General features: G+C 39.2%; 1 protein-coding gene across 3 annotated transcripts in view; it reads left to right on the top strand.

Moving 5' to 3' along the window:
• The window catches only part of THADA (THADA armadillo repeat containing), a 161,986-nt gene that overhangs the window by 126,507 nt on the left and 7,575 nt on the right, over nucleotides 1-27,904 (top strand). For 2 of the 3 annotated variants that reach the window (XM_040611455.1, XM_040611456.1), the window contains exons 34-36: nucleotides 1,371-1,443; nucleotides 4,313-4,457; nucleotides 7,583-7,714. In XM_040611455.1, coding sequence (XP_040467389.1) covers nucleotides 1,371-1,443; nucleotides 4,313-4,457; nucleotides 7,583-7,714 — 350 coding nt within the window. Of the gene's footprint in view, nucleotides 1-1,370; nucleotides 1,444-4,312; nucleotides 4,458-7,582; nucleotides 7,715-27,904 lie in introns of those variants that run through there. The other variant, XM_040611458.1, reaches the window with a different exon arrangement.

Consider the following 27,904-nt stretch of genomic DNA (forward strand, 5'->3'; position numbering starts at 1 on the left):
GCTTACATGTTAAAAACTTAAAATGTTGAAGCATTAATTTATTGGTTTTGGACTATGTTTTGATGTAAAAATCCATGTTTCAGAAAAGTGAGTATGGCTGATTTGAGTAAAGAGAGGTCTTGATGAGAATTTTTCAGAGCAGTTAGGCGTGGATCTGAATTACTGAAAAGGCCCACAAGTCGTACTGGCAAGCACCCTGTAAATGTCCAGTAATACAGTCCCTGAATAAGAAGATACTCTGGCTGTCAGATGATAGCCAGTGAGCGTAGCTCTTCCTGAATGGTAATTGGGAAACACCTTAACATATAGAATTGATGATCCAGACATAGGTCATTCACTGTGAATCTGCCATCCGTCCTATCCTGGTTTATCTGCAGACGATCTCTAGTAAGAATGACAGATCTGATTTCCCTCATTGGTTTGGCAGAAATGGTTAACCCTAATCCTTACAGTTTGTGCTCCTTAATCAGACTGTAAAGTCAGCAGAAAGTGCTGAAAATTTGGAGCCAGTCTGTAGTTTGAACTGAATTAGAAACTGTGTCCATCCATTCGTAATGGAATGGACAAACAAGTTTGAAGTGTCCAGTCTCTAAGGGCAAGACCATCCTGTTTCTAATAGTCTCTTTTTTTTTTTTTTTTTTTTTTAAGCTATATAAACGTTGCACCCCAGAGTTACTAATGCAGAATATTTAGGGTATAGAGTGTAGAACAGTGTTTTATAGCTGTGCATATTTGCTGCTGATTTGCACTAAATTTTCCAAGTTTAAATGATGATGTGGAGTGTTTATTTCTGGAATGAAATGAGATACTAGTATTAAAGTAACACTGACTAGTGCTGTTAGAGGGAAATAGCTGAAATAGCAGACCTTACTGCTCAGGTGTTGCCATTCCTGCCGGTAAGACCAGCCCTTCAGGAGCCACAGTGCCTAGCTCTGTGTCCTTAGACCCTGCTGGGTAGCGTGGAGGCTCAGGAGCCAGCAGCTGGCATATTCTGCACTAGTAAGTTTTCTAGCAGCTGCAGAAGAGATGTTCCTGGAGCTTAACACCAGCTTGAAGAGATGCCTTTGTTTATCATTTAAAGTAATATCTGTCTTGGTTGACTTGGGTTTCATTTTCAAATATGTTTTTCTATGAGAAGTATGTAGATGGAAAAAAACCATGAGAGGTGAAAGTAAGAGCATATTTCATTTGTGTATCAACTAAAAGCTTAACTAACATCAAGATCTCTAATGTAAAGACTGACTGCTCAGCTTGCAAAATACCTGTTGGTAATAATTGGAAATTAAGACCTAGCTGTTCTTTTTTCTAAAAGGGGAATGATGGCGGAAATAGCTGCTTTTTTTTATAAGTCCTTTACCTTGTTTTCTCAGCTCTGAAGTTCAAAGCATAGCTCTGAAATTTGGCTCCAAGTTGGTTGTCCACCTTTTGCAGAAGCATCAACAGGTAAGGGAAGCAGCTGCTTAACAGTTTGTAATTACAGAGTTTTGGTGATTGAGTAACGTTGCTTCTTTTAGATGGAAGCCCCAAGCTTCTGTTTTCTTGTGTCATTGCACCTTTTCTGGCATTATATCTTCCTGGCTGAATACGCTGCCACATTCTGCGATGAAATGGCCATGAATATCATCTCAGTATATCCCTCTCAAAGTCATTTCAAGTTAAATACCTAAGTAATTTCAACTTCTGAGAGCATCCAGAACAGTCACTGTAATGCAGGAAGAGAAGTGCCTACAGTGATTAACACATGTACTGAATCCGGTCCATTTACTGCAGCGCAGCTTTGTTGTGGTTTGTGATTGCTGGGCAGCCAGCAGGGGAGCGGGTCCGAGGGGGAGGCACGAAGCTGAAGCAGTGCTTGGGTGCAGTTCCCTTCCTCACGGTGTGACCTTGCCAAGTCTCAGCCTGAAATCACTGCCTAAGCACACCAGCCTGTTCTCTGCGTGGAGTTTCTCATTGAATTTCCTCTTGAAATTTGTTTTTCAAACGCTAGAGTAAATATAATAACCCTTGTAAAATTCAAGGTTCCGTGTTCTCCATTCCTGTTTATAGACTATTTAATTTAGATTTATAGCAGCACAAATTACTGGGTCAGGTTTCTTTTGATTTGAAACTGTCAGTCTGTCATGTCACATATGCATGTGTAGAGCAGTGTTAAGGCAGCTTTTAGTCCTAGACAATTTTACTTCTTTTTACATTTTCAGACACAAAAAGCACTTAATGGTTATTTTACAATAGACTAAATTCTCTTGACATGTTTTAAAATGAAGATTTTTTTACTTGTGTAGCTGTTACGTTTTTATAGAACATGCAGCAGAATTTATGTGTATTGTATACTAATAATCTTGTATCATTATAAAAAAAGGAAGCTACAGATTCGCACACAAGACTTGGGAACATGAAATATGATGTTAACTTTTTATTAAAAAAGGCAAAATGCAAAGACTTCAAGCTTTAAACACTGAAATAACCATATAAACCTGGTTTCGCAAATAGATGTGAAACATGTTATTGTTCTGAAGTTTTGTATTAATTTACAAAGAGGAATTAATGAAAAATGCTGTAATAATCTTAACTGCAGTAATGCTAAACCAGCTTTCTCTAATCATGTAAGTCATGGGAGATCTAAGACAACAGTACAGAGAGTGCTTTCTGCTTTGTAAAAGAGCAAGTACATCAGTTTTCTTTCTAAATTCTTTATTTGGGTTTGCAATCAGTATTTGCCTCTGTAGAAGGGATTGTTTCTTTTCCATAAGGTAGAAGTCCAGTTCTGTCTTGCTAGACTGTCCGTGTGTCTGTTAAAATTTTGAGTAATTTGTAGTATCTTGGGAGATACGTATTTTTTTAACCCATTACAGAATCTGTAGGACATGTTCTGGCGCTGTCCCTTTGTGCAGTGCAGGTACATGGCCACGTACCACACAGAATGAGGCAGAGTGTGACCGAGGTTTCATTTATCCCTCGGTGAGTCCTCCTGCGCTTCTCTGCCCTTTAGCTCAACTCACTTTTTCATTGGTTCTCTTCTTTACCTTTGTTGTTCTGCTTTTCACTTCCTTTAATTAATTTAGTAATTTAATTAAAAATAAGTAAAAAAGGAAAGAAAGGAGAGAAAAAAAAATAAATCAGTTGCACATACCTCAAGCATCTCCAGGTCGAGCTGGTGCTGCTTTTCCTGTTGACCTGTGCATGAGGTCCCAGTCTGTTTGTTGGTGGGTTATTTTATTGTTTTTTCCTCTGGAGCTTCCTTCTTATAGCTGTAGCACACACTTGCTTTTGGCTGTGCCTGGGTGCCACCTCCTGCAATTTGCATCTTCTGTTATCAAATCCGCGCATGGGGTTCCTGCACCTTGACTGATGAGCCACCCTCCTGAGTGTGGTATTTGCAGGGGATCTCAGGTCTGTCTTGGTCACTTATGGAAGTTAGGACTTTTTCCAGTTATGGCCCAGCTTTCCCAACAGACGTCTTGGAATTGTTACTTGAGTTATGGGTAAAATGCACTTTACTTTTTTCCACACAAAAAAATCTAGTAGCTGTCACTACACATTAGAAGCAGTCGAAGCTTTGTCCCATTATCACTAAGTAATAGTTTTCGTAGCATACATCTGAGGAATAAATATTTTCCAAAAGATGGCATCTAAAATCCAAAAGATTATATTTGAACCAGGAAATTTCTCTTGCCTGTTCTTTTTTCTAATTCTTCATGGTTTAGGACAGTGAGCTTTTCTGTGTATCAGCTAACATGGAGGTTCCTTCCATGCTCTGCATGCATGTGCTATCAGAACCCAAGGTACCTCAGCAGTCTTATTAAAAAAAATTTCCATCCCCAGTGTCTGCAGAAGAGACAGATGGAGCTGCATTCACCCCTTTACCAAGCATTGTATCATTACGAAAACCTAAGACTAAACTACAGTTCATATGCTCTTTTCCAGATACGTGTATGTGTCTACGTGTAGGATGCTTCTGATAAATGCTTCTTTTTGTTATAGTCCAGTATATTTGTCTTTGGCTTGCATGTTTAGAATGACTGAGGACACAAAGATACGCTTTGACTTGTGTGATCATTGGTGAGTCTGGTGTGAAGGGACAGAACAAGAGAATTGCCTATGAGTACTGCTCTGACTAAAAGAAAATCTCCCATCTTAACTATCTGTGACATAGTAAGCCAACTTTTGAATGGACACGTGGAGTTTGCTGCCTTTTAAAAATAACCTGCATTTACTGATGCGTAGTATCCCTTTGGCAGTCCATAGTTTGATGTGATGGTAAGTGGTAACACCAGATTGTACAGCATACTTCTCACAGGTTCTGTTCCTTCAGATTTCAGCAGTAGTCCTGAAAAAATGGGTTCAGCTGGTAGTTTATTTTTGTGGAGATGAGCAACAGACAGAGGTGCTGTTAGCAGCAGCTGAAGTTCTAAGAAGTATAACGTCATTCCTTCTGATCAACGAGAAGCTCATTCTTGGTGAGTAGTTTGAATTTTCTGGATTTTTTTAGATGAAGCCCATTAATGCATGACTTAAAATGTATCATGTACAAATATATGTACCCACAGTCAAAACATGTAATTACATCAAACAGGATTTTGTAAAAATTTTAATAGGAATTAATTACAAAACCGACTTACTTAAATTCTGGTACAAAAAGTACATGTGCAGAGCCTCTTGCAATAACTTTGCAGAAGGGGGACATGAGATGCTGTTATGTCTCCAGGCCACTATACATTGCTGGTTTACTGGCTTGCCATTGCTCTCTGACTTGAACTTTTCTAAAATACTCTATTGGTGATGTGGACATACTTCTAGTTTAACATTGTGAGTGTAAAAAAGCTGTGGTGGCTGAATGTTGACATTAAAGGGTTCAGTCTAGAAATGAGGGACACATTCTACTATAAGAATAATTAATAATTGGATCACATTATACCTCCCAGATATAATTTTTTTTTTAACATTAAACTGTCTCTTTAGAAAACAAACAAATCCCCACACAGCCTTATTTAACAATACGTTACTGACTGAGAGGAAAAGCTAAATGAAATTCTGTGGTCTGTTGTGCAGGAGACATTGGGTTGGTTTTTTTTAGATTTTTTTCCTTGCCTTCTGTGTACAGAGAATAAGGGGATTTTGTGACTAAAGGGCCAAGAGATATGCAAAAGTAGGTAGTGATAGACGATAAAATATTTTGCATCCTGAAAAAGACAGGCAGCTCTAAATACTTCTAGTTTCTGTATTTTATTCCAATATAGTTATTCACATGTTTTTAGTTTGAGTAGCTTAAGTCCATATATATGGACTAGATACAGATTTTTTTTAGATGAGAAGAATGGTGTATTTCTTAAACTGTAGATAGTGGTGTTTTTAAAAAGTCAGCCATTTATTTTGAGATGTGTCTTTTAAGAGATGTTGACAACATTTATCAATGCTAAATCTATTATATGAAGTAGACATAGTACTATTAAATGTTCACAGTATCAATTCTGGGAATCTTGAGTTCTACCACGTAGTTAAAGCTCTTCATAGGACAGACATTACAGTTTTATATCCAATGAAAACAGTAGAGGTATTTGAGTGAAAAACTCCCAAACGCTGTGCTTCTCATCCATCCCTGGTTTGGATCTGGTCCATAGCTGATGGAGAGCAGAGGAAACTCTTTGATCTTGTCAGGACAGTTGCTGGTTTCCATGCTTTCCAATTGGGCAGATGTGGAGGTCTGAAATAAAATACAGCAGTTTGCATCCTGCATAAAATCTTAACAAAGCAAAGAAAAACTAACAAAAAAACCCAAAATCCTCCCCAAACAGCCCAGAAATGAAAGTCCCAAGGCCTCACTGGGCAAACCATCTGAATTAGCTCTTTGCTCTGGAAATTGCACCAGGGAGGGAAGATGCAGAGCCAACTCTCCATACTACCTAGAATTGTCAATGTGGGGTTCTTCACAACTGTGAAACTGTCAGTATTGCAGTGAGAAGTTCAGCAAGTCAAGGGTGTGAGCTGGTGTGTAGCTGTGGTGATATAAACCCAGAATCATTCCCTTAAAGTTAAAGGGATTATGCACATATAAACAGTTTTGACTTTTATGCCTTGTTCTGCATCAGTTTGCTTAACCACATACAGTGGCAAGTAGACGTTAAAGAAAATTATGGTTGTATGAAATGGAGTTGTAGTTATTCCCATAAGCTTCCATTAAGTATGTTCTTAAGAGGAAGAAGGTAAATGCCATCCAGTACATTCTGGATGACCCCATTATCTCTCCATCATATTGTTTGAGGGTTCAGAAAAAATCTTTCTGGAAAATCCATTGGAAGACTTCCATCTCTCTTGTAGGTACAGCAGAAACTTGTCTAGGTGGGAAAGCTGGCCATTGTGTCTAGAAGGGAATAATTCTGCCAAAGCTGTGCCAGTATAACATTATTGTGTGTGTCATGCTAGAAAAAAGCAACTTCTTTCTGAAATGATTATAGTCCATGGTTTTCCCACATAGGGAAGTTATATGAAATACAGGAATGCTTCTTCTGCCTGTGTAGTAAAGCCTCAAGCAACTAATTTTGGCCAAGCAGTGAAATACAATTAATTGTCTGGCTAGCCTTGTAGTGCAACCTCTGATAGACCTGTTGATAACATGCTTGAAGAAAACCAGCACAGCAATGAAGCACTGACTGTTGTTCTCTGTAATCAGCAGAAAGTAATATCTTAACAGCTGGCTGCCTCTAAAAGAGACCTTCCAGTGGATTGCTTTAATGAAGGTGTCTAAGAGCTGAAAAGTACTGCAGCAAACCCATGAGTACAGCCTTGGGCCTTCAGCTAGTCATCCCGAGTGTGCCACCACTAAATGGCACAAGGGTTTGCAAGTGGAGTATGGCTTGTGAGATGTGAAGTGCCACTGGGGTGGTACATGGATTCTGCCTGTTTGGGGTTTACCAGATGAACACCTCCCTCTTGGCAGTTATCTCTGATTAGCCTTACCTGTGTGCAGATAGTTATGCCATGAATTAAACCTGACTTACTTCCAACAGATAGTGGGTATAAGCGTGGCAGGGCATGTGGGTGAGTGGTGGGGTGAGATGGATATGGGAGAAGTAGATGATGGGTAGGTCCCTGGGAGGTGGGATTGTTTGCCATTTCTGTAGGGAATAGCATATGTGGCCAGCACTACTGGCAGTATCTGTACAAAACTTGGTTTGGCAGCCCCAGCTCCAGGCAGATTGCAACAGCAAATCCATGATCACAGTGTGTTGGTTGATCTCCAGGGGCAAAACTTTTGCAGTTGCCAAACAGGAATTCTGCATTCCTATAAATGGTAGAAAATTCAGAACACCTATGACTTAAAGTTGAACCTGGATGAAGAGAGATCTGTTCTTTTGTATGTTGCCCACTGTTTAAACCAAGCTGAGTCAACTACCTAGATAAAGTTCACACATGTTGAAAATGTTTTGACCATATTGCCAGCTGTCTTCCCAGTGGCTTGCCAATGCATTTCTCCTGCCCCATGTTTCAGTGCTTCACTGCATTTGTTGCCTTTAGGTGTGGAAACAGAGCTCTGTGAATGCATGTAAGAAATAGAATTCTAATTTTTCTCCATAAAAAAACATAGGACTGTCTGATACCCTTGCTATGTGGAAATGTGTGGTTCTACTGCTGCAGAATGAAGATTCGGTAGTACGGGATGCTGCAGCTGAGGTTATACAAGTGGCACAGTCTGAAGAATGGAGCAGTAAAGGAACAGGTGTGTGAACTTTTTTTTACTTTTAAGTATTATTGGATATTTGGGAGACAGAAGTATTTCTCTGCTCATCACAAACTTCTTGCTGACTGTAAAGTGATCCATGCATCTCTTATAAAGACATACCATGGAAGGTAACAGCAGGTTATGAAGTTTGACACCCACCATGCTTTATTATTTTGCTTTTTCTGTTCATGCTATAATTTGCATATTGTTAACATAGGTATGTAAAAAAGACAACAGCAGTATTCAGCTTTATGGTTCTTGCTGTGATGAGTCAACTATCTCATAATTTCACATGTTGAAAGTTCTTTAATATGAGCTGTGGTCTAATATAATGCAGTGGAAGACGCTCTTTGAATCCTGGTCATTATAATTGCCAGATCCCAGAGAGATAGGAATCTGGAAAACAGGATTCAGCTCATTGATTCATTATTAGACTTTGAAATCCATTTAGATCCGGATCAACAAAGACAATCCTCAGCATACCCACAATGTGCTTTCGAGGATGTGGGCCTTTTTGTCTGCATGCCCTAATTTACTCAACCCTATTAATTTTTAAAATAGCCACAAAACTTGAGTAGGCTTAATTAATTAACTTGCTTCACTTTGAGAATCTTTGCTGATGCATTCTTCCATACGTTGTGAACAAACTAGAATTTGCTACCAAATTCACCTCTCTCTGGTGGTCCCTATTGGTCCATGCTACTCAGTAATGCCTGTACCGATTTGTCTGCAGTCAGTTCAAATTAGTTAGCCATCTCCATGTGAATTTTGCTAGACTGGAGATAACGCAGCTCTGTGGTTAAAAACAAAAAGTCAGAAAAGGCAGTAAAAATATGTGTTTGCCACTACTGTAGATAGAAGTAGCCAGGAATGCGCTCATGTGGTGGATGTGTTTTTGAGCTGGCACTGTTCAGGCACAGTGCTGTGGGATAGGAGTAGGTAAAAGGAGGGATGTGTTATGGATGGCTTTCATCTGCCTGTTAAATCCCACAGCTCTGACTCCAGCACTGTCATCACAGCTCTGGCTATTTATCTAGTCCCAGCTACAGCTCACTTGAGTATCAAGAGGCTCTGCATGTGTGTGCTTCAGGTCCCCAGTGCTGCTCTTTTGGGGGGCTTCCTCAAATGTATCAAGATGGTACCTTCTTTGGAAATAATACAATGCTGTTTTTTTTCTCTGGCTTCTTGTATCTTTTCCCTTCTTCCTTGCCATATCCCTGTACCAAGGGATACTGCCCTGTTAACTGGATGAAGGCTCTGTCCTACTAATTAATACTAAGGTTACATCGGTGCTTGCTGTTGCATACAACTTACCGGTTTGTACAGTAGAAGTGGCCATAATTGAGGAAATAACATCATGATTGTTTTTTATTTGCTATGTTCCTAATAGGATAGGGACCCCATCCCCAAACTTACGTCAACCCCTTAGTTATACTTAGCTGTGCCTTCCTGTTCTTTCACTTAAATGGCTTTTAATGACATCAGTGTCTTTCATCTGTGACTAGCAAAAACTCTGCTTTTGGAAAGATGGAATCTAGTCTTTCCACCTCCATTTTACATTACTATTGTTCCTTCCTGTGATCTCTTTTTTCCCCACTTAACTCCTTTCGCTTTCTGTGCTTTGATTTCTAGCTTTTGGGGGAGCAGGGCAAGGAATTTTGCCTCTGTGGCTTTCGTTTACAACCAGATTAAAATAAGCTTACCTTTGAATGTTGTTACTTCCATTTATCCCCTTTCTTCTAGTGTGTACAAGAGAGTGTGCAATGTGTTTGGGTCTGGAGTTTAGACATTTTGGGCATCACGAGTGCTCTCTGTCCTGACAATTTTTAAATTATATTCAAATATCTACTATTTTTTTTCTGTTTTCATATCATGAAAGTCTGCTTTTTCATTACTGCACTGATTTTAAAATATCTAAGCTGATACACTGAAATTCATCAGAAGCTATAAACCAGCTCTATTTAAACATTTTATTTGATGACAAATTGCTGGATATCTTACACTGACTTTTCATTTCCATTATAGGATGACAAATAAGTACTGTGATCCAGCAGTTTTATCATAAGATCAGAAAAAAATACGACTCGAGATCAGGAAGAGGAATGGATGTTTTTATACGTTCTGTAATTGTTTCAGTTTTATTTCATTGCCATTACCACTAGCTAACATGCGAGAGTAAAGAGACTATTCTAATTTCAGCTTCACTTGTGCATCAAAATTTTTTATGTCCTAGTAGCCTTTACATTTCTAGAAATACTGCACTGTAGAAGTAGATCATGGTGTGTTTCACCTTTTACTGCTGTAACTGGAACACTGCTCACAGAATCCAAACACTGGACTTGCCAGAAATTTTGGCACTGGCATCATTATATCCGCTCCACAAAATCCTCTCTCTTGTCGTGCAGACAGCCTGTAAGGCTGCCTATAGAGGAACTGTATTGTGGGTTTAGGAAAAAACTATTGTGGGTTTAGGGAATCAACACCTTAAGTGTTTCATTTATAGGTGGGATCCAAAGGAATCCCTGATTGTAGCCTGACAGCTGCCCCTGCCCTTCATACATGATACAAGCTGGCATCTGGTTTTCCTGTGGAACAGGGTATGAAAGGGTGTACGCTTGTGTGTAACAGCCGGACCGAGGCTGAATTTGTATTCTGCTTCAGCAGAGTAAGATGGGTGAAGTTGGACTGTTGTTAATAAAAGCAAAGTTATTTGCATAGATTGTTCATATAGTTGTTATAGGGCATTTTTCCTTCAGGTACATGTTGCTGAATAACAGTGCAAATGTGTAGCAGTATGATAGTGTCAAATAATAGGTACTTTCAGGTCATTTATAGATGGTGAAACTGGAGGCAAATGATCCTGTTAGCATAGTTTCACTTTCAGTAACAGCTCCTCTCTTTTGTAACGCTTTGAAATGTTACATGAGCTGCTGGAACAGAGTAGGAACTTGGTTTCTTGTTATTCCCTCATGGCCTTTAGTGAGGGCAAACCCCCCAATTTCCTCAAGTAACTAATCCATGCAGCTTTGGGTCGCTCTGATTATGAGATCAGTAACCTTGCAGAATCTGAAATGCAGGGTTACAAATGTGATACAAGAACCCTGTGAAAACTGCAGCTCCCATTTTTGTTTGAGAGGAAAAAAGCTCACAAGACCCAACACTGATACACAGCAGGGCTCCTATGCTCGCTCTACCCTGCCCTTCACCCCCCAAGAAAACCCCTACAAAACCTACTATTTTTTGTAGAAGGCAACGACTTCCACTGTTACCAGTAGAGTCCATTTTTTAAAATTTCTTTTGTTCACACAGAGAAGCTTGATTTACTTTTCTAATACGTGTAAAAGCTCATAATTAGGAGGGGAAGTTAGTGAGGTTGGCTGACGGCAGTCATTTTCTGAGCAGAGCAGGTCAAACAGAATCCTGTCTCACTAGAAAGGAGAAAACCTTTTGTTTTCCTTGCTAAAAATACCAACTTAGCAGGTAGTTAAGGTTTTCCTAATATCTTGAACAATATAAACCCAATCTGTAACTCAAGGTATTATATATACACACTTTGTTGTTGTTTCCTCATGCATTGAGGTGTAAACTTCTGGGGGATTGTTTTATTCCTTTTAGTATGAGGGAGGGTACAGGAAGTATTGTGTTCAGCGTAAATGTAGAATAGCTGCTTTGAAATCTAATTAAATTAGTGACCCATGGCTGTGTAAAGTCTAGACCTATTCACAGCAGCATTTCTTATCCAAGAGGGTTTACTCCTTACAAGAAAGAAGATCATTAAGTCAGGGAAATAGGAGTTTTCTTTCTCTGCTGATGATTGCTTTTCTGAATATCCTCAAAAATTCAAGTAACTCAGTGCTAGAACAAAAACTGTATTCCTCAGTGTCATTTTCCTCTGTGTCTTTTTTTTTTTATCTAGAGAAGTGTTACCTTAACTAAAGTTATGAGCTTGTCAGTATTAGAGAAGTTTGAATAAACTGGGTTTTACTATTATAGCTAAGCCAGTGCCATTCTATAAAATTCTGTATATAATAAAAAACATTTAGTCAGCTAAACCTTTATGTTGGTGACTTACCAAATTAACCTTAAATGAGTTTAAGAGCATTTTTAGTGTTGTCAGCATTAGCACCAATTTAGCTAGAATTTTAGAATTAGAATTTTAAAATTTTGCTGAATCAAGCTTAGGTGAGCAGTTAGATTTGGGAATTTGAGTAAATCTTCTGAAAGTGCCCGAGTGATTTAGCAGCCTAAATACTTTTCTCAAATATAATTCAGGCCTTCAGAAACCTTCTGCTACATTTAGAGTGAAATAGCAGTATTGCATAGAGGTGAGCAAGTTGGCGCCGGGGCTGGAAGCTGCGTGGCTGTGGCAGAGGGGAGTTCAGCACAGGCTGGGTAGGTGGCCCACGCTGAGCACCACCATCACTGGGTGTGTTGTAGGATCTTAGTCCAGTGTTGTTGCTTACTTCTTGAGTAATTCTGAGAATAAGATTGGGGCCATAGATGATCTAGCCAGTTTTGACCATATTGCTGATTTAATCCATTGGACAAAAATTCAAGTGTATGAATTTTTTTCCTTCTGTTCCCATTTCACTTGCTTAAGAAACAGGCAGTAGATGAGACTTGTGCCGGGAGTTTCTGAACAGAAGGCAAAGCAAAACTCTTTTTCTTCTCTTGATGGTTGTTCCCTTCCTCATAGATTCTACTTTTTTAGCTTCAGAAAAAATAATCAGTGAAAAAAAAAAAGTCTAGAGAGTATTATACTAGAGAGTATAAATGTGAGTAAAGAAAGAAGTTACAATGTGCTGCGGGGTGGTGTGGGGGAATATAATTTAATTAGATTAAAGAAGTAAAACATTTTCAAGGTGACTTTTCTAGACTTTAGCATTTGATTGAGTAGAACCTTTCTCACAGTGACCTGTGCTGTCTCCCTTGGCATGAAGGAAAGCTGCATGTTTCTTGCACCTCTTATTTTTTTCATACATTGTGAATATAGAATGTAAATTCAAAATAAACTTCTTCATGAATCTAGAGTAGGTGTGTCTATCATGAAGGTGTGTGCAAGAAGGCTTATTTGTATGGGGGTGGGGTGGGGGTGGTGTAAATAAGCCTTAGCAGAGGTAGGAAAGGAGAAGGTAAGAGAAGATCAGGCTAACTATATTGACATTTAAAAGAGATGAGGAGAGAATAAATCCTACTCAGATTTATGTTTCTTGTTCCTGTTCTCTAAAAATGAGAATTAGGTACCTCGATGAACCTAAAGCTGCGCAGCAGTTTTCATACATATCTGCCCTAAGAAGATCTACTAAATCACTTGAGCAAAAGATAAGAGATAACACAGTCTGTGTGATGTTAATACAGCACAGTGGTCTGGCATTCTTCAGCGGCACCACAGGTGATTATCGGCAAATCATGGGTGACTGGCATGATCCCAAAACTTGTACCCCAAATGTCCTTTACAACTGATCCATGGAGTATTTCAGGACAAGCGACTCAGATTTAATCTGCTCCAGTTGCTAGTGAAACAGCTAACGTTAAATGCTGGGCAAACCTAAAATGCTAAAAATACCATTGTCATTGGTAGTGCTGAGCTGCATGATAAGAACATCCCACATAGTGCATGGGAAACAGTTAAGAGAGATATTTAACTGTTGCCTCAGCTGCTTGTGTTTTCAAACTATTCCTTTGAATAGTTTGAATGGCAAACTTTGGCCATAGCGAATGGAGCTTTTCTTCCACATGCTTAGCATTGGGTAAAATGTGCAAAATAGATTTCTTACAGCTTTAGTTCATCGGCATGTGGAGTTAACCCTCCTTTCCTCATACCTCTTTACTTGCAAAGTGCTAAGTCTGTGCTGTGGGATTGGAGATGGAAAATAACTGGGGGTCAGAACCTGTGTGCCATTGCTGCGTGCAGTATGCAAGTTTTAAGTCTCTGTGTCTTGATGAAGCATATAGAAGAGAGATGTTACAGAACTCTCCTTTTCATATGACTAATGGTTTCATCCTCTCGCCAAACTTGCGGACAGATTCACCACTTTTTGCTCTACTTCTGTGCTGGTGTAGCCTTCCAGTGAGGCAAATGGGAGGTCTGTGGTGAATAAAACAAGTGTTGGGTTACTCTGATCCTGAACAAAGAATAATGTGTAGGGCTCAACCTTTCTCGTGCACTGGATGACTTGCCCTGATGTTCAGGTTAGGCTAATAGACCTCTGAGGCCCCAGCCAGCTCCTTTAGCTGTGGCTCTTAAAACCAGTTCTGGCAGCTGCCTGGCTTTGAGGAATAAGTGGTAATTACCTGAACATAAACTTGGGAACTGCATGTATGCAAACTGGTTTGAGGACGCATTAACAGGAGTCTGTGGCAGGATTGTAGGTGGTAGATTTCCTTGTCTTGATTTAAGTCAAACTTGTGCATCTTCTCTATTCTGAGGTTTGGATTTCTTCTCGATTTAGAGGTTGATGGAGGGCTTGCAACAAGCACAAAGTCAGAACTTGTCTGTTCTGAGCTGTGTTGAAGCTGCTGTCTGGAGCTCTTCCACTAGACAGCCTGAAAGTGGAGCTTGTTTGGTAGTGCTGTGGGTGGTTATAAGCTGCATAGAGAAGATTGAACATCTTCATTCTAGATACATGACATCAACTGCTATGGTGTAGAAAGTTAAGAGGTTCCCACAACGGAATCAATTTCAGGTCCTTCCTACTGCCCCTGGTAGGAAAAAACAGCAAATTGGGAAAAGCATATAAAAAGTCCTTCTTGTCATCCATGATTTTCAAGCTACCTTGAAAGTCTCTTATAATTTTGGCATCTTTTGGTCAGAAAAATCTCCCAGTCAGATCTTGTGATATGCCTCGGGTACTTGGGAATGGTCCAGAAGTTCTCACAGCCTCGTCTGGGTTACTAATGGAAAACTGCTAATCATGTTAGCCACAATATGTTTATGTTCCTTATATTAGGGACAAGTGGAAGGAAGGTTAATGAAATTTTTTTCTGGGATCAGCTCCAGAATTTCTTCTGCTTTGACAGTCGTCTTGATAACTACATTCTGTTAACTAGATGCACAGCTCGCTAAACAGAACTGGATTTCTAAGCCTGCTATGAAAGAGGAGTCTTTTGAGCTTGATGTTAGGATTTATATGGGAGGTGGCATTTATCCAAATGGCCTTTAAGCAGTAGACAAGACTCATCCAGGCAGAAGCAGAAGAGAGTATGATAAAGATGTGATACAGTCAAAAGCAGAAAAAAAAATCACAGTAAAGCAGAGCTACGCCTGTTGCAGAACGAGGTGATTTTCTACAAATGAAATTTATTTTCAAAAGATTGTGCATGGAGTCTATGTAATGTCCTACGTTAAAAGCAATACTTCTTGCAGCCCCTGGAGAGATACAGAGTTGTGGCAGCAGTTTGCAGTATTATATTCAAACTGGAAGTATAGAACTTCGTATTCAGAAACACTGTAAGGTGATGACATCTCTTAGGTTGTATTAGATAAGGTGTGTTGAGGACAGGAGGGAAGGTCAAACAGCTGTGTATGTATTCTGGGAATCCTCTGGAGCGGGTCCTAGCGAGGGAGGCAGCGGGTGTGCTGCTGAGAATTACTAGAACACTCTACATGGTGAAGTGTACTAGATGTTACTGAAAAGCACTGTAAACCGTGGAAGGTAACATCGCTGATAATGTGCTTCTGTGCTCTGTAATTGTAGGATCGTAAATAGAATAGGGTTCACAGAGAAAAAGGACAACATATTCCTTAAAATGCTGAGTGTTCAGCCTTCTGCTTAAGGGACCATACCTCTGGCTGCACAGTTTTTTCTTTTCTGGGCTTTTAATGGCAAATACTTCCTTATGCATGCTCATAGAGTAGGATTTATGCATGGAGACAAAATGTGTAACGATGACCATTTAAATTCTGGCAAACTAAATAAATGGTTAATAGCTGTGCTAGTTGGTGACTACCTGATGACTGTGGGGACCTTATGTTTAAGAGTTTGTTCCAGAAAGCAAAATGACACGTGGTAGAGATTATGAAATACATGCTGCGGCTACAAGCTATAATTTGGGGTTTTTTTACATCTGCTATAATAGTTCTAAGAAGGTAACAATTACAGGTCAGTTGCAAGGATGAAAGAATTGAGGTCTAGCAGCATAAATGAATTCATCTGGCCTCTGCTAGAATAAATTTAGGGCTGTTTCAGGAGCAGATTTGACCTGTAGCCTCGTTGCATCATATTTTTATGCTAATAGGTATATTTTTGGTCTTTGTAATAATATTTCTTTTACCTGACATTCTAGTTTTATACCCTAAAAATACCTCCTGTTGTTAGGAAAACTTTTGGAAGATCCAATTGGGAAATAATTGAAGTCTCTTAGATTGCATTTTTAATATGATTGTTTCCTGGTTTAATGGTGAATATTGAATAATGTTTAGCTGTTGCCCTTAGAAACGGAGGAAAAGTTGGCTGAAAAAGACAGAAAATGGGCTTAAATATTTTTGTTCAGAAAGCTTTTTGGTAATTACCTTTGCGCTCAGGGACCCATCACTATGTCGACTGCCTTCTTTTTTTTTCTTTCCAATGCAGTTCTTTTCTCTTTAGTCACAGAGCCAGTGTAAAGGAAGGCTGTTTGCTATCCACAGCTTACATAATAAACTTGGAGTCGTTGTGTTTGAGTAAAATATTAATGAAGAACCATTTACATGAAGCCAAAGTAAATTCACACCCTCCTGCAGTTTTTTATGAAACTTCCTATGCTTATGAAACCGGGTTTTCTGATACATGCTGTGAAAGTATTGTCCCTGTTAGCTTAGCAAGTGTGTGTCCTTTTGATATAAGCGAAATAGCGCCATGGTTGATCATGCTCCGCTTTTAAGACATGGCACTTCGGTTCTGAGAGATATCGATGGTATATTAGTGTTTTAAAAAATAATCTGCGTGCACTTCTTTTGTTAGTTTGCTTTTTGTTCCCTGATTAACTGTAGAAAGAGTAAGTAGTGATGTTAATTATCTTCATTGAAAAAATAGTTTTGCAAGCCAGGCCAGTCAACTATGCAAAATCAGCCTCACCAGGAGTAAACAAAAAAATGGAAGGACTGATCACGTTCTTCTGAACAGAGCTATTTTCTGCTTTCTCTGAGTGAGCTGGAAGTGCAGAAGAGCTAGTGCTCTGGAACAGAAGTACTCTGTTCCCAAGAGTGTGAAAGAATGTTAAGGAACGCCAGGTGAAGATAAATTGTATTGTCCACCTACATTGACTAGTTTTTACAGGTAGGTCAACAAGAGTTATTGTGGATTTTTGTTGGTTTGGTGTCTTGTTTGCTTTTTGTATTTGGCATTCTGTGTTTGTAATTGTGGGCATGGTAAGATTCAGCAAAAATGTTCAGCTTTTTAATCATATCTAGACCTCTGAAATACAATTTTAATAGATTTATTTAGAGACATAATAGAGGTTCCAAGATGTGTGAAGATTGCAGGACCTGGCTTACAATCTATATAACATTTTGCTACCATATTCAGCTCTTGTTAGGCCAAGGTTCAGATGTAGTATTTGAATAAATGGACTCCAATTTTATTGGTTTGAAAAACTGAAGTGAAAGTTGCAATAACAATGTTGTAGCTTGTCACCCATCTGTAAAAATGAAGTCTGGGTACAAATGGCATTGTTTTGCTGACCAGTTGTTGCAGTTCTCTGATTTTTTTAATACTGCTCCTTCTGTGTTGCTGCTGCTATTGGAGGGTAAAGCTGTCCCAGGAGATTTCTTTTTGAAAGACCAATGACCACAGACCTAAGCAATTTGATAGAGAAGACAGTTACTAAACCCCCCGAGTTTTTAAGATAGACTGTGTTACTAAATAGCCAAACAACAAGAGAAAAAAAATCCTGTTACTTCAAGAAAAAATGTTTAATGATTAGGAATTGGGAAAAAGGAATAAGGGAAAGAACAACATTGGAGGAATGAAAGACAGTTACCTACAATTTCAGAGAAAATAATTTCCCTTTATGGGGATCTCACTTTCTCAGTGCATCCAACCAGGGGTTAGACACAGTTGAAAATCAGGATATGGAAGTTGGTGGTAACTTTTCATTCTTGTTACCCAGCACAGGTGAAAGCTGGAACAAGTAGGGTACTATTCTAATGGGGACTGTGCACAAAAAGGCTTTAGTTTCCTGCAGCCGCCCTCCTCCTCCTCTTACTGCTTAAGATGCAGAGGTCCAAGTGAATATGGCCCAGCATCTCTGATGTTTCTCGGTATCCTGAATATCAACTTCACGTATGGTGCAGTTGAGAACCATATTCTAGAAGTTCTGATCTGAAAGATTTGGGAGAGCCCTGGGTAGGCACACCCATATACACATAGCATTCTTTATAAAGGCTGAGATGGGATACCTGCTGAAGTCCTGTGATGGGCTGGAGAGCTTGCTAAATTTTAGAAGTTTTCAATTAATTATTTCCATACCCTTATTACCTCATAGCCCTAAATGCTCAAAACTCTAAAAGTCTGTCTCAGTACTGTAGGCATCTAGTTTGTAAACTGTTCATATTTAAGGTAAATATATGAAATGCTAATTTAAATACCAATATTATACATAGAATACAGAAATGTGTGCTAAAAATTGCATGTATAATGCTGTGGGAAACAATATATTTATTTTCTGTAAATGTTTTGCTTATGGAAAACTCTGATCAACAGCTGTGGAGAATGAAGTTCTCTTCTTTCGGCAGCAGAGACTGAACAGATTATCAGTGATGCAAATTTCCTCATAAGATATCACATCTGCAAGAATGGTACTGAAAACCTGTGCAGAGCCCTATGCAAAATATTTGTCCCATGCAAGGCCCTTGCCCCAGTTCAAGGCGTCCATGTAGGATATTGTTATTTGTAATGTCATTTTGCACTGAGAGGTATTTCACCAAGAATGAGGAGATGATGCATTTCTGCGAGCAGATTTTTGCACACGGAATTTCATTTCTGTATGTGTGGGTAGAAGTGAGGTAGGGAATATAAATACCTTTGCAAACTAACCAAAACCACCAGCTTGTTTTCACGAAAGTCAGCATTCAGCATTTTTAATGACCAAGATAGTACTTACCTGTGCCAGAATCAAAGTGGCACCCTAGAATGAAAGGTGCTTTTATTGTATTACTGATTCCCTGAGTCATAGCCTTCCCACTGATTTGGTTGCTTTAATTCCTGTTGTGTTGATGGGGGTTGGGGGGGTGGGGAGCAGCTGTGGGACACCGTGGACTCTTACTTCAAAACCTAAATGTGTAAATCTCAGTGTCTTTTTTTTTCCTATAATCAGTTCCAAATGAGCTCTTACAAGGGGAACTCGGAACTGGCTTGGTTGAACAAATTGATTTCTCATGCATGAGAAAGTCAAGTTAAGCATCTGTGGGAAGCCTAGAAATTTAAATTTTAAGAATTAGACTTTTTATAAAGGGCTTTTGATTTGTTAGATTTAGAGCAAGACTGTTGAAATCACCTTGAGGAGCAGAATTATTTATGGCAGTTGCTTACAGTACCAGTGTAATGCCACTTTCGCATGTTTTTAATTTTCTTCCTTCACATGGTCTGTGCTGTGTTAATGATCACCTTGTCATGCTAGCAGTGGAAAATGGTTTTATAAATAATTCCCACTGGTAAGATGAAAGTGTTAACAGAAATACTTCAGTGAAGGTCTTGATTAACTTATACACTTGGCTTGATCACAGTGGAGGGTAGACTTACCATATCTTGTTACCAGGACTAATAAAACCCATTTGGTTTTTTGTGTACTGTGTTAATTATCCTTTTACTTTCCCTCATGTGCAGACACACACAAGCTGATTTCATGTTTCTGTTGAAGACCACTTACACTTTGTAGATTTCTCCTTGCTGTACTTTCAAGTTCATACCCAAACAAACCAACCTTCCCTAATTCCAGAATTTGTATATTGTACTACTAGAACTTCAAGAATGTAGATCATTACATGTAGGTGCTCAACTCAACCTACTTTTGCTATAAACAGCAGTAGATAGATTATTTTTTTCCTTTCATACTGAAAGGCATTAAGAAGCACAACTAAGAATTAAATTTCCCGAAGATCTTTCCTCATTAATTCAAATTCCCCAAATGTAAATTATTCCAGTAAATCACCATATTGCAATATAGTATACTAGCATCCCGTATCCCATTACCACCACCTCTCAGAAACGTCAGGAAAACAGGCACGTGCCATGTTCGCTGAAGCCTAGTAGCATTAGGATCTCATAAACTGTGTTAATGAACAAGTCAAGGGTCTTTCAGAAAAGATGTTCCCAACATTGGTTTCCTTCTCCTACAGCAATGTGTGTTGCGTAGATTAGTTTGATTAGGCAAGGTCATACTGAGATGTGAAATAGCCTCTCAGGTTATATGCCAAAGTACAGAGGACTGGATTCTTTGGAGCCAGTGACTTCATGCTCCCCTGATGCAAGGTTGGCACAGTCTTTGGAGGGCAAATACGATGGGCTGTAAGGAGAACCTAGGGTTAAAGGGTTCCTAGGGTGAAATAGTACTTATAGAGGTGAACTGAATTGTTTTCTGTGCTGGTCTGTAGAACACATCAGTGGTTTAATTTCAGATTCATGGAAGTACTAGAGGCAATACAGGCAGCCCTTGCTTGTCAGCTGCCTTCTGCAGTGTGTTTTCGTTTTTGGCATGATCATCTGGGCAGCACTGTGGAAGGCTGTCACAGAGTAAAGGTAAATTCTCCAAATTACGAATCTCACAGTTAGTGGTGAAGGCTCAATTAGTACGGTCCATGGCAAGGTGAAGTAGAATATGGCCTTTTCTGAAGCAAACTCATTTGAAGCATGCAGGTGGAAAAATAAGATGTTAAAGACAGAAAGAGTATGTTAAAGACGTATGTCTATGATGAAGACATATGCCAATGCTGACTGTAATTTCAAATGGTATTATTTGAAAGAAAAGAAAAAGGAATGGAAAAAGGTTCCTTGAGCAGTGAAATGAAGGGAGCTTGGTTTGTCGTTTGGTTTTTTTTGTGGATTCGTTTTGCAGGTAAGTGGATCTTCTCATGTCTAATGCCTGAAGTTTCAGCCCTTCACTAGGCAGGACAGCAACAGGGTCTCTTTTCTTTACCCAGCTGGCTAGTTTCATAGAAACAACACTTCATATTATGGATTCCCTTATCCTTTTTGTCAGACTGGATTGAAATTGTACAGCTGGTTCAGAAGTTGTGGTGGGAAACACGTACACAGAAGCACGCCTGCTGGTTTCCTTATTTTGTTAAAAAATGGGGGAAAAATCCCTTTGATGTTGCTTATTCTTGTAGATTGCCAGTCCAATTGAATAAAATACATCAGAGCTGTTATTCTTTTCTGTGCACTAAGTGCTCCCTTCATCTCTACCTCCCCTCCCACGTCATCTTCTGTTTCTTGCACATTTTCAATAGACCTTGAATTGACTGGTGTAAACTTACTGCCTTCTGCTTTTCTGTCTCCTTCTTGTCTTTCTAATTTGTTTTGTAAATTAGATCAATGGTGTGAACTGTATATCTTTCTAAGGAGGGTTGATGTTCTGTTGTTAGGGTTGCCTCACACTTACCCTTACTAGTTGGTACTGAGATTTTTCCATACCGTGAATATTAGGGGTTTTTTTACTTTAATTATTTGGCTTTATTAGAGCAGACATGATTCTGCATAAGAAATTAGAGGAAAATGGTATCTTTATTCAAGCTATGAAAAAAATTGAAGGCCTTTTCTTCAAATGCTCTTACACATGTATGCTTTGGAGCAAGAAATTTTTGGTAAAATACATACAAATTTGGCTGAGAAATAGGACTATAAAACGCTTTACTTGATATATATTTAGTAGAGCCTAAAAGCTAAAACCTCCACAGATTTTTGTGTTCACTAAGCAGCTTAAATTTCTCTGCTCCTGAAATGCTTACCTGCATTCCCAGCAGGGCTCTGAGGATGCTCTGTGCCAGGAACACTGTGCCTCAGAAGGACTCTGCGGCCATGTGTAGCTCTGGGCCAGGCTGTGTTTAGGCACTTGAAATGAAAACTCTTGTGTTTTTCAATACCTGCAGGTGGTCAGCAAAATGGGGAGGAACGAGCCATCACTTCTGGTTAGAGATGGGAGAAAAAAGTAATCAGAAAAATTCAGTTGACTGCTGAAAGAGTCAAGCTGAACCAGTGAGAATGTGGGAAGGGGAGGTGATGCTCAGTCTGTTTAGGGGAGAAGACTTGCTCTGGCCAATGTGAGAGGAGGGCATACAGGAGCAGAAAGACCTTTGGTGAAAGTCACGGCAAGACGGAGAATGAACTGAGTCTGAAAGAAGTAGAACAGACAAAGCAGGTAAACAGGGAACACTTTCCTGCATGTTGGGACACAGTGTGACTGGAGGTAGTTGTGAGGCTGAGTGTCAAACCCATGGCTTAACTTGTCAAGGTAATTAGATCTGTATTGTGATACTGTGGACTCCGGTGGCTGGGGCTAGGTAGAAGACGCTGGAGCAGTGCTATGGGTACACCTCCGATCTCCAGTGTTGCTACTGTTTCCCAGTGCTCCATTAGTTTCAAGCAGCAGATGCCTGAGCGGTCAGCCTTGTGGCTCCACTGTTTCTCTGACTCATGAGCTCCAATATAATGTCACCTACTTTGGATGAGGTAGAGGTTCTTCTTTTTTGGAACTTGAAAAATTACATATAGACATTGCCATCTTTGCCCTCCACCCTTTCCCCACACTAAGAGTATTTGTAAGATGGCAAGACCAAGTGTCCAAAACGTAGGAAGTGCAACTTTAATTCAGGCTTGTGCTGCGTGTGTTAAGAAGCAAAGATAAACCATGCTATCACTGTTTGGGGTTTTTTACAGTTGTTCTTCAATAGACGGGGCAGATTTGCTCTGATGGTGGAACAGGAACATACAGTATAGGGAAACTATCACCTCCAACAATACTGGTACCTCAGTTACAAAATTGAAAGTGGTGAAGTAAGGCCAAGATCATAAGAAGGGACATGCCAAAGCCATTTAGTGTTGCTCTTGTGATTTGCATTTATCCCTGCCTCTCCCAGAGAGCTGTTTTGTGCAGGTAAGCAAGTCACTCCAACCAGAGTTTGGAAAGGAGGTCACTAGTTTGCTGAGTGCCTAGCTAGATACCTTGGAGGCATGATTTGCAGGAGTTCAGAGCACATACAGCTGAAGCCAGAGGGGAATGCATTTTGAATATTAAAGCATTACAGGGTGCTGACTCCTCAGTGAAACAGCTCATAATGTGTCAGATCAGACATCTAAAATCAGTCAAGATTATTTAATCTTCATGGCTGTCAGCTCTGCCTGCGCTACAGATAGTGCCATTTCTTCTTTCTGTGGACATGGTTATAAATACAAGTGATTTGTAAAGCACTCCATATCATGATGAACAACTGAGAGGCATAGGTTGCTTAGCCATTCTGTCTTCCTTGCCTATTTAGAATATTTTGGAGTATTTGGAATAGGAGAAGTTCAAAGCCACGTATTAGATGCGGAGAGAATAGAAAGAGTCGTTTCTTCCCAGTGACCGGGAAGCTGCTGGTGCTGCATGGTTCATGTCTGCATAAATGTCTGAGACACAAATGTGTTCGTTTTTGTGGTATCTTGTGCAATGAGCACTTGCATTCAGCACATCAGTATATTGGGGAGAGCACTCACAGCGCTATCTTAGTTCCTTCTGAGTTCCTCAAAGGACTGTGAAGGAAATGGAAAAGACAAATGTAAAATCTCTATTGGATGAGTGTATCTTATCTGTGTTAGACTTTCTATTGCAAACTCCGATTACTGATTAAATAATATTTATCAGTCAAAGAGTCACATTATATGCAAGACTAAGCAGCTCCTACTCCTCACATAAATTTACTTGGAAGAAGGCCTCAAAGTATGTCACAGCACTCTCAAAACTAGCTGGCTGCAACAAGGCTTTCACCATCCCATACCAGGTTAACTTTAATACGCAGTTCTCACGCCTTGTTCCAGCACAGCCACCAATCCCCCACAAGGCTGCAACAGTTCATCTACTGTCCGTGCTGGTTCTTCATCCTCTTCAGGCCAGTCCACCCTGCTTCTTGCCTCTGCTGTGTCTCTTCTCCTGGCTTCTCTTCCAGCCAGTCTCTCCTCAAAAGTAATTCTTATCAATCATATTATGATTTACTGATCCACCTGACCATGCCAAAGTCTCCAAAATGGTGTTGTGCCTGATGAAGATGCAGATGAAGTTGCAGGCAGCCACCCCACAGATGTCTGGGATAGAGACATGCCCTCCGAGTCACTTGAACCCTGCTAGAAGATGCCCTGATGGCAGCTAGAAGTTTCCTAGCAAGTCTTGACCCAGCTGTTAACACATTTAGATAAAATTAGTTTATGGGAATGCCAAAGCCTTTGGTATTTTAGTAAGAGAAGTAAATGAGCCGGAGGATTTCCAAAGAGGTGTGGACCTGCCCACGTAAAGGGAAATGTCTTGGGTCACTAAAGGTGCAAAATCCAGAAGTCATCTAGGAGGCAAGAACTGTGTGAAAGAAAAAAACAGGTGCGTTCCTTGCTTTAGTATGGAATGTGAATATAATCTTGGGAAGAAACGTTGAGTCCTGATACTGGAAAAGCCTCAGCCACACTAGAGAGATGAGGATCAGCAAGCCTTTATGTTGACCAAAACATAGCAGTAGAGTGAGGAGTATGTATGCTTAATCTCATTTCAGAGCGTTTCTGAAAGGAAGTCCAGAAACTGACTCACTCTCAAGTGAAATAATTTGTGCATCATCTTTCCATTGTGAAGAGCAAATGGTTCTCTCATGGACTGAAAATGCTCTTGAAAAATATTTCTAACATGGATACGTTCCATTCAGGATCAAGACTTGTGGCTGCACTTTATTTATCTGTTAGGCATCTGCAGGAAAACTGCCCCAAAGTGATCTAGGATCACTGAACTGTTGAACAGGAGGTCCCTGGCAGCACCTGCCCGCCTGTAGACCACAGCTTGAGAGTAGGCTGCTGTTTTTCAATGCAAAGAACAGATCATGCTACATCACATTGAAAGCAACTTAGCAACTTTTAACAGGCATTGGAAGCCTTTTGGATCTTGACAGGGAAATTAAAAAAAAAAAAAAGAGGGTGAACATCCTCTGGGTCACTTGTTACTGATGGACTTGCAGTGTGGATGTTTTGTTCTGGTAGTTTTTAACATTACAGTGTGTTTGCAAACTTAATGATACTTGTACAGCATTGTGTATCTGTATACATGTGTGTCAGCAAAAAGACAAAAATAATGTGAGTCATGCTTTAGACACAAGTTTCATCTCTTAGACAACATCTGAATAAAACGGACAATCTGGACTGTATTGGAAGCTTTTTAGATGTAAGGGGGTTTTTTCATCAAGTATTCATATAGTGAACGGTTTCTGTGGGGTTTTGCTTTGTAAGTATATGCTCTTACATGCTGAGGAAATGGGTTTAGATAATTGACCAGTAAAGAAGCTGAGAATTTATTATGAACCTTTTTGACATAAATTATTATACAACAGATTTATAGCACTTTCCATAAGAACAGTTTTATAGTCGCTTCATTTGATGTCACCCTTTTTTAATAAGTATTATGAAACAAAGATAGAAATCAAATATAAATCATCCTAAAAACAGTCTCTCCCCATACTATGTCATTGGAAGGATCAGAACAAACAGGAAGACTGAGTTGCTGAGGTTCCCAAGTTGCTTTTTCCTATTCTGCTCAAAAATACCTGCATTCAGTAAGTCACACATACACATGAATCAGAGGTTTTGTAGTAAATTAGCAAGTGCCTTCTCTACTCAGATGTGCTCAAAAGCCACAGTCTGCAAGTCTGCAACTCAGCGTTATTCCACCCTTTAGAGCCGAGCTGCTGGAAGAAGGATGAGACGTACCAATGTAAACCAACATTGAGGAGAAAATGTAGAACAAGATCAAAACATACTGTAACTTAAGTGGCCTTGAATAGTTCAAATTTCTATATGTTTATTAGAAAATTTTCCAATAATCTGAAATGACTCTAAATTCCAGTAATTCAAAAGTGAAGTTTGCTTAGCATTTGTCACCAGCTGTAACAAGCATGCGTCTAGAACAAGAGTTACAGTACCTAAAAAATTTAGTGTTGCATCAGTACTCATGTAGAAACACATAGCATTTTTATGCCTGTATTTGTGTCTTTCAAAAAATTCCATCAACAAACACGTAGTAATTCAGATTAATTGGTTTAATTAAAGAAAAAGGAGAGAGGACTACTGCACTGAAACTTGTAATTGTTTTAGCAAGATTTATTGGTGTGTATGGTACTTGTTACAATCATTGGCTTTTGCAGTGGGAACTTTGTATTACTTATTCCTTTTTAAAGAATTACATTATATAAGAACGTGTAATCATTGTGACTTCTTAACTTTGTACTACCAAATTTATTTCAACACCTTACAAGTTGTTCTCAGTCCACTTATACATCATTAGATTATCACATGGATAAAGGAACCATTTGCTTTGTAGAATACAATGCCACTAATTAAAGTTGAAAGTGAATGGACTGAATTAGAATCAGCTCATCCATCAAACACTGGCTACTTATTATTTACTGACAGTGCTTCATTTAGCTGTATTAATTACACAGTGGCACTGCTATGTAAAGGTTATGAGTTGTTATACCCTTGAAAATTAAGAAAGAACACATGAAAATAATGGTATGTGCTCAGCGCTAGAGTCTGAAAGTGGTAAATGGTGTGTTCATGTGAGTATCTACTGAAGTTTTTTTTTCTTATCAGTGTTTTAATTGCGAGTAAGCAGGATGGCAGCTTACAGATCTTGATAGGCTCCTTATGCAAGCGGTGGTAGTTGTGGCCATGACTCCATAGCAATGAGGGAAAGCCTGCCTTTATATTATGGCTTTTAAAATAGCTTTTACATATTTAAGTGTTCTGCCCAAATTATATTTGTTTTCAAGTACTGCAGAAGAAGAATTTTATGTACAGTCTTCTCTATTGATTACCCACCTTTTCCTTATTCCTTTATCCCTTAAATAACAAACTTTTACACCACCATTCTCCAGATACTATTCTAAAATTGTAAAATGGTAGAGATTGTCTCCTGTGTTCCTACACAGCTGGAACATACATCTCGTTCACACTCAGTAATCTTCATCACTGCTAAGCAAAAAGTTCTGTAGTTGGAACATGCCAATAACAACTGTCTTCAGTCATATATTTAGTTCTAGCGATACTGATTTTGAAACTGTGAGTATTCTTCCAATAAATATGTAATTTGAGTTAAAAAACGTACTTGCATTCTCATTGGTAGTGTTCTAAACAATTAGGTGATTATTTTTTTTACCTTTTTGAAAGGAAAAGCATGAGTTCGGTATGTTTATGCAGGGGGTATTGGTTTTTTTGCTGTTTTAAATTAGAACATGGCTTGTGGGGGGGAAGTTCTACAAAAGTGGCAATGCAAGTGGTAAAGTGCAAATGCTCATTTCCTCTGACAGATCTGTGAGCTGTGGCTGTTTTGTAATAAACCCCTCCGTGTACAGGAGTCACGGCTTGCATGGGAAAAACTTAAGTATACATATATCTATTTTAAAAGGGGGAAAAAACAGCTAGTGACTGAGTTGAAAATACCGTTCAGTTCACATTCCCAAAAAGGGCTTGAAAAGATGATGAATATGTGTGTGCTTTTTTGTTCAAGCATGAGCTTTAATTTTCTGCTCAGTCCTGAGCTGTATGTTTCCGTCATAATCAGGCATGCTATTAACTCAGATCTGTTTATAATCAAAGTCAAAGCTGAGAGCAGCGTCACTGCCACTCTACTTGGAGACTGCAACTATTAAGAAATTAGTTTTGATTGGTTTGTTTTGTAATAGTGTTGTGTTTTGACATCGTGTTGCATGATGTCAGGAAGGGCCTCTTTTTAAAGTCATCCTGAAAAAGCACAGTTATAAAAAAGGCTCAGGCAGAGAAATGGAAAACAGATGACGTAGTTGTACGTCACCTAGGGAATGATATCTCTCAGGAGGATAGAAATGATCTAATCGCCTTTGATTTTATGAAACACTATAAAAAGGCATCTGCTTATATATTAGGTTTTACATAAATGGTCATTTTAAAAAGTGGAAAGTTTGATGTTTGTAACCAAAATTGACACAGTGCGATGAACAGGCACCCTTTCAAG

The sequence above is a fragment of the Falco naumanni genome, chromosome 12 (assembly GCF_017639655.2).
Source record: "Falco naumanni isolate bFalNau1 chromosome 12, bFalNau1.pat, whole genome shotgun sequence".
In the NCBI taxonomy this organism is placed as follows: Eukaryota; Metazoa; Chordata; class Aves; order Falconiformes; family Falconidae; genus Falco; species Falco naumanni.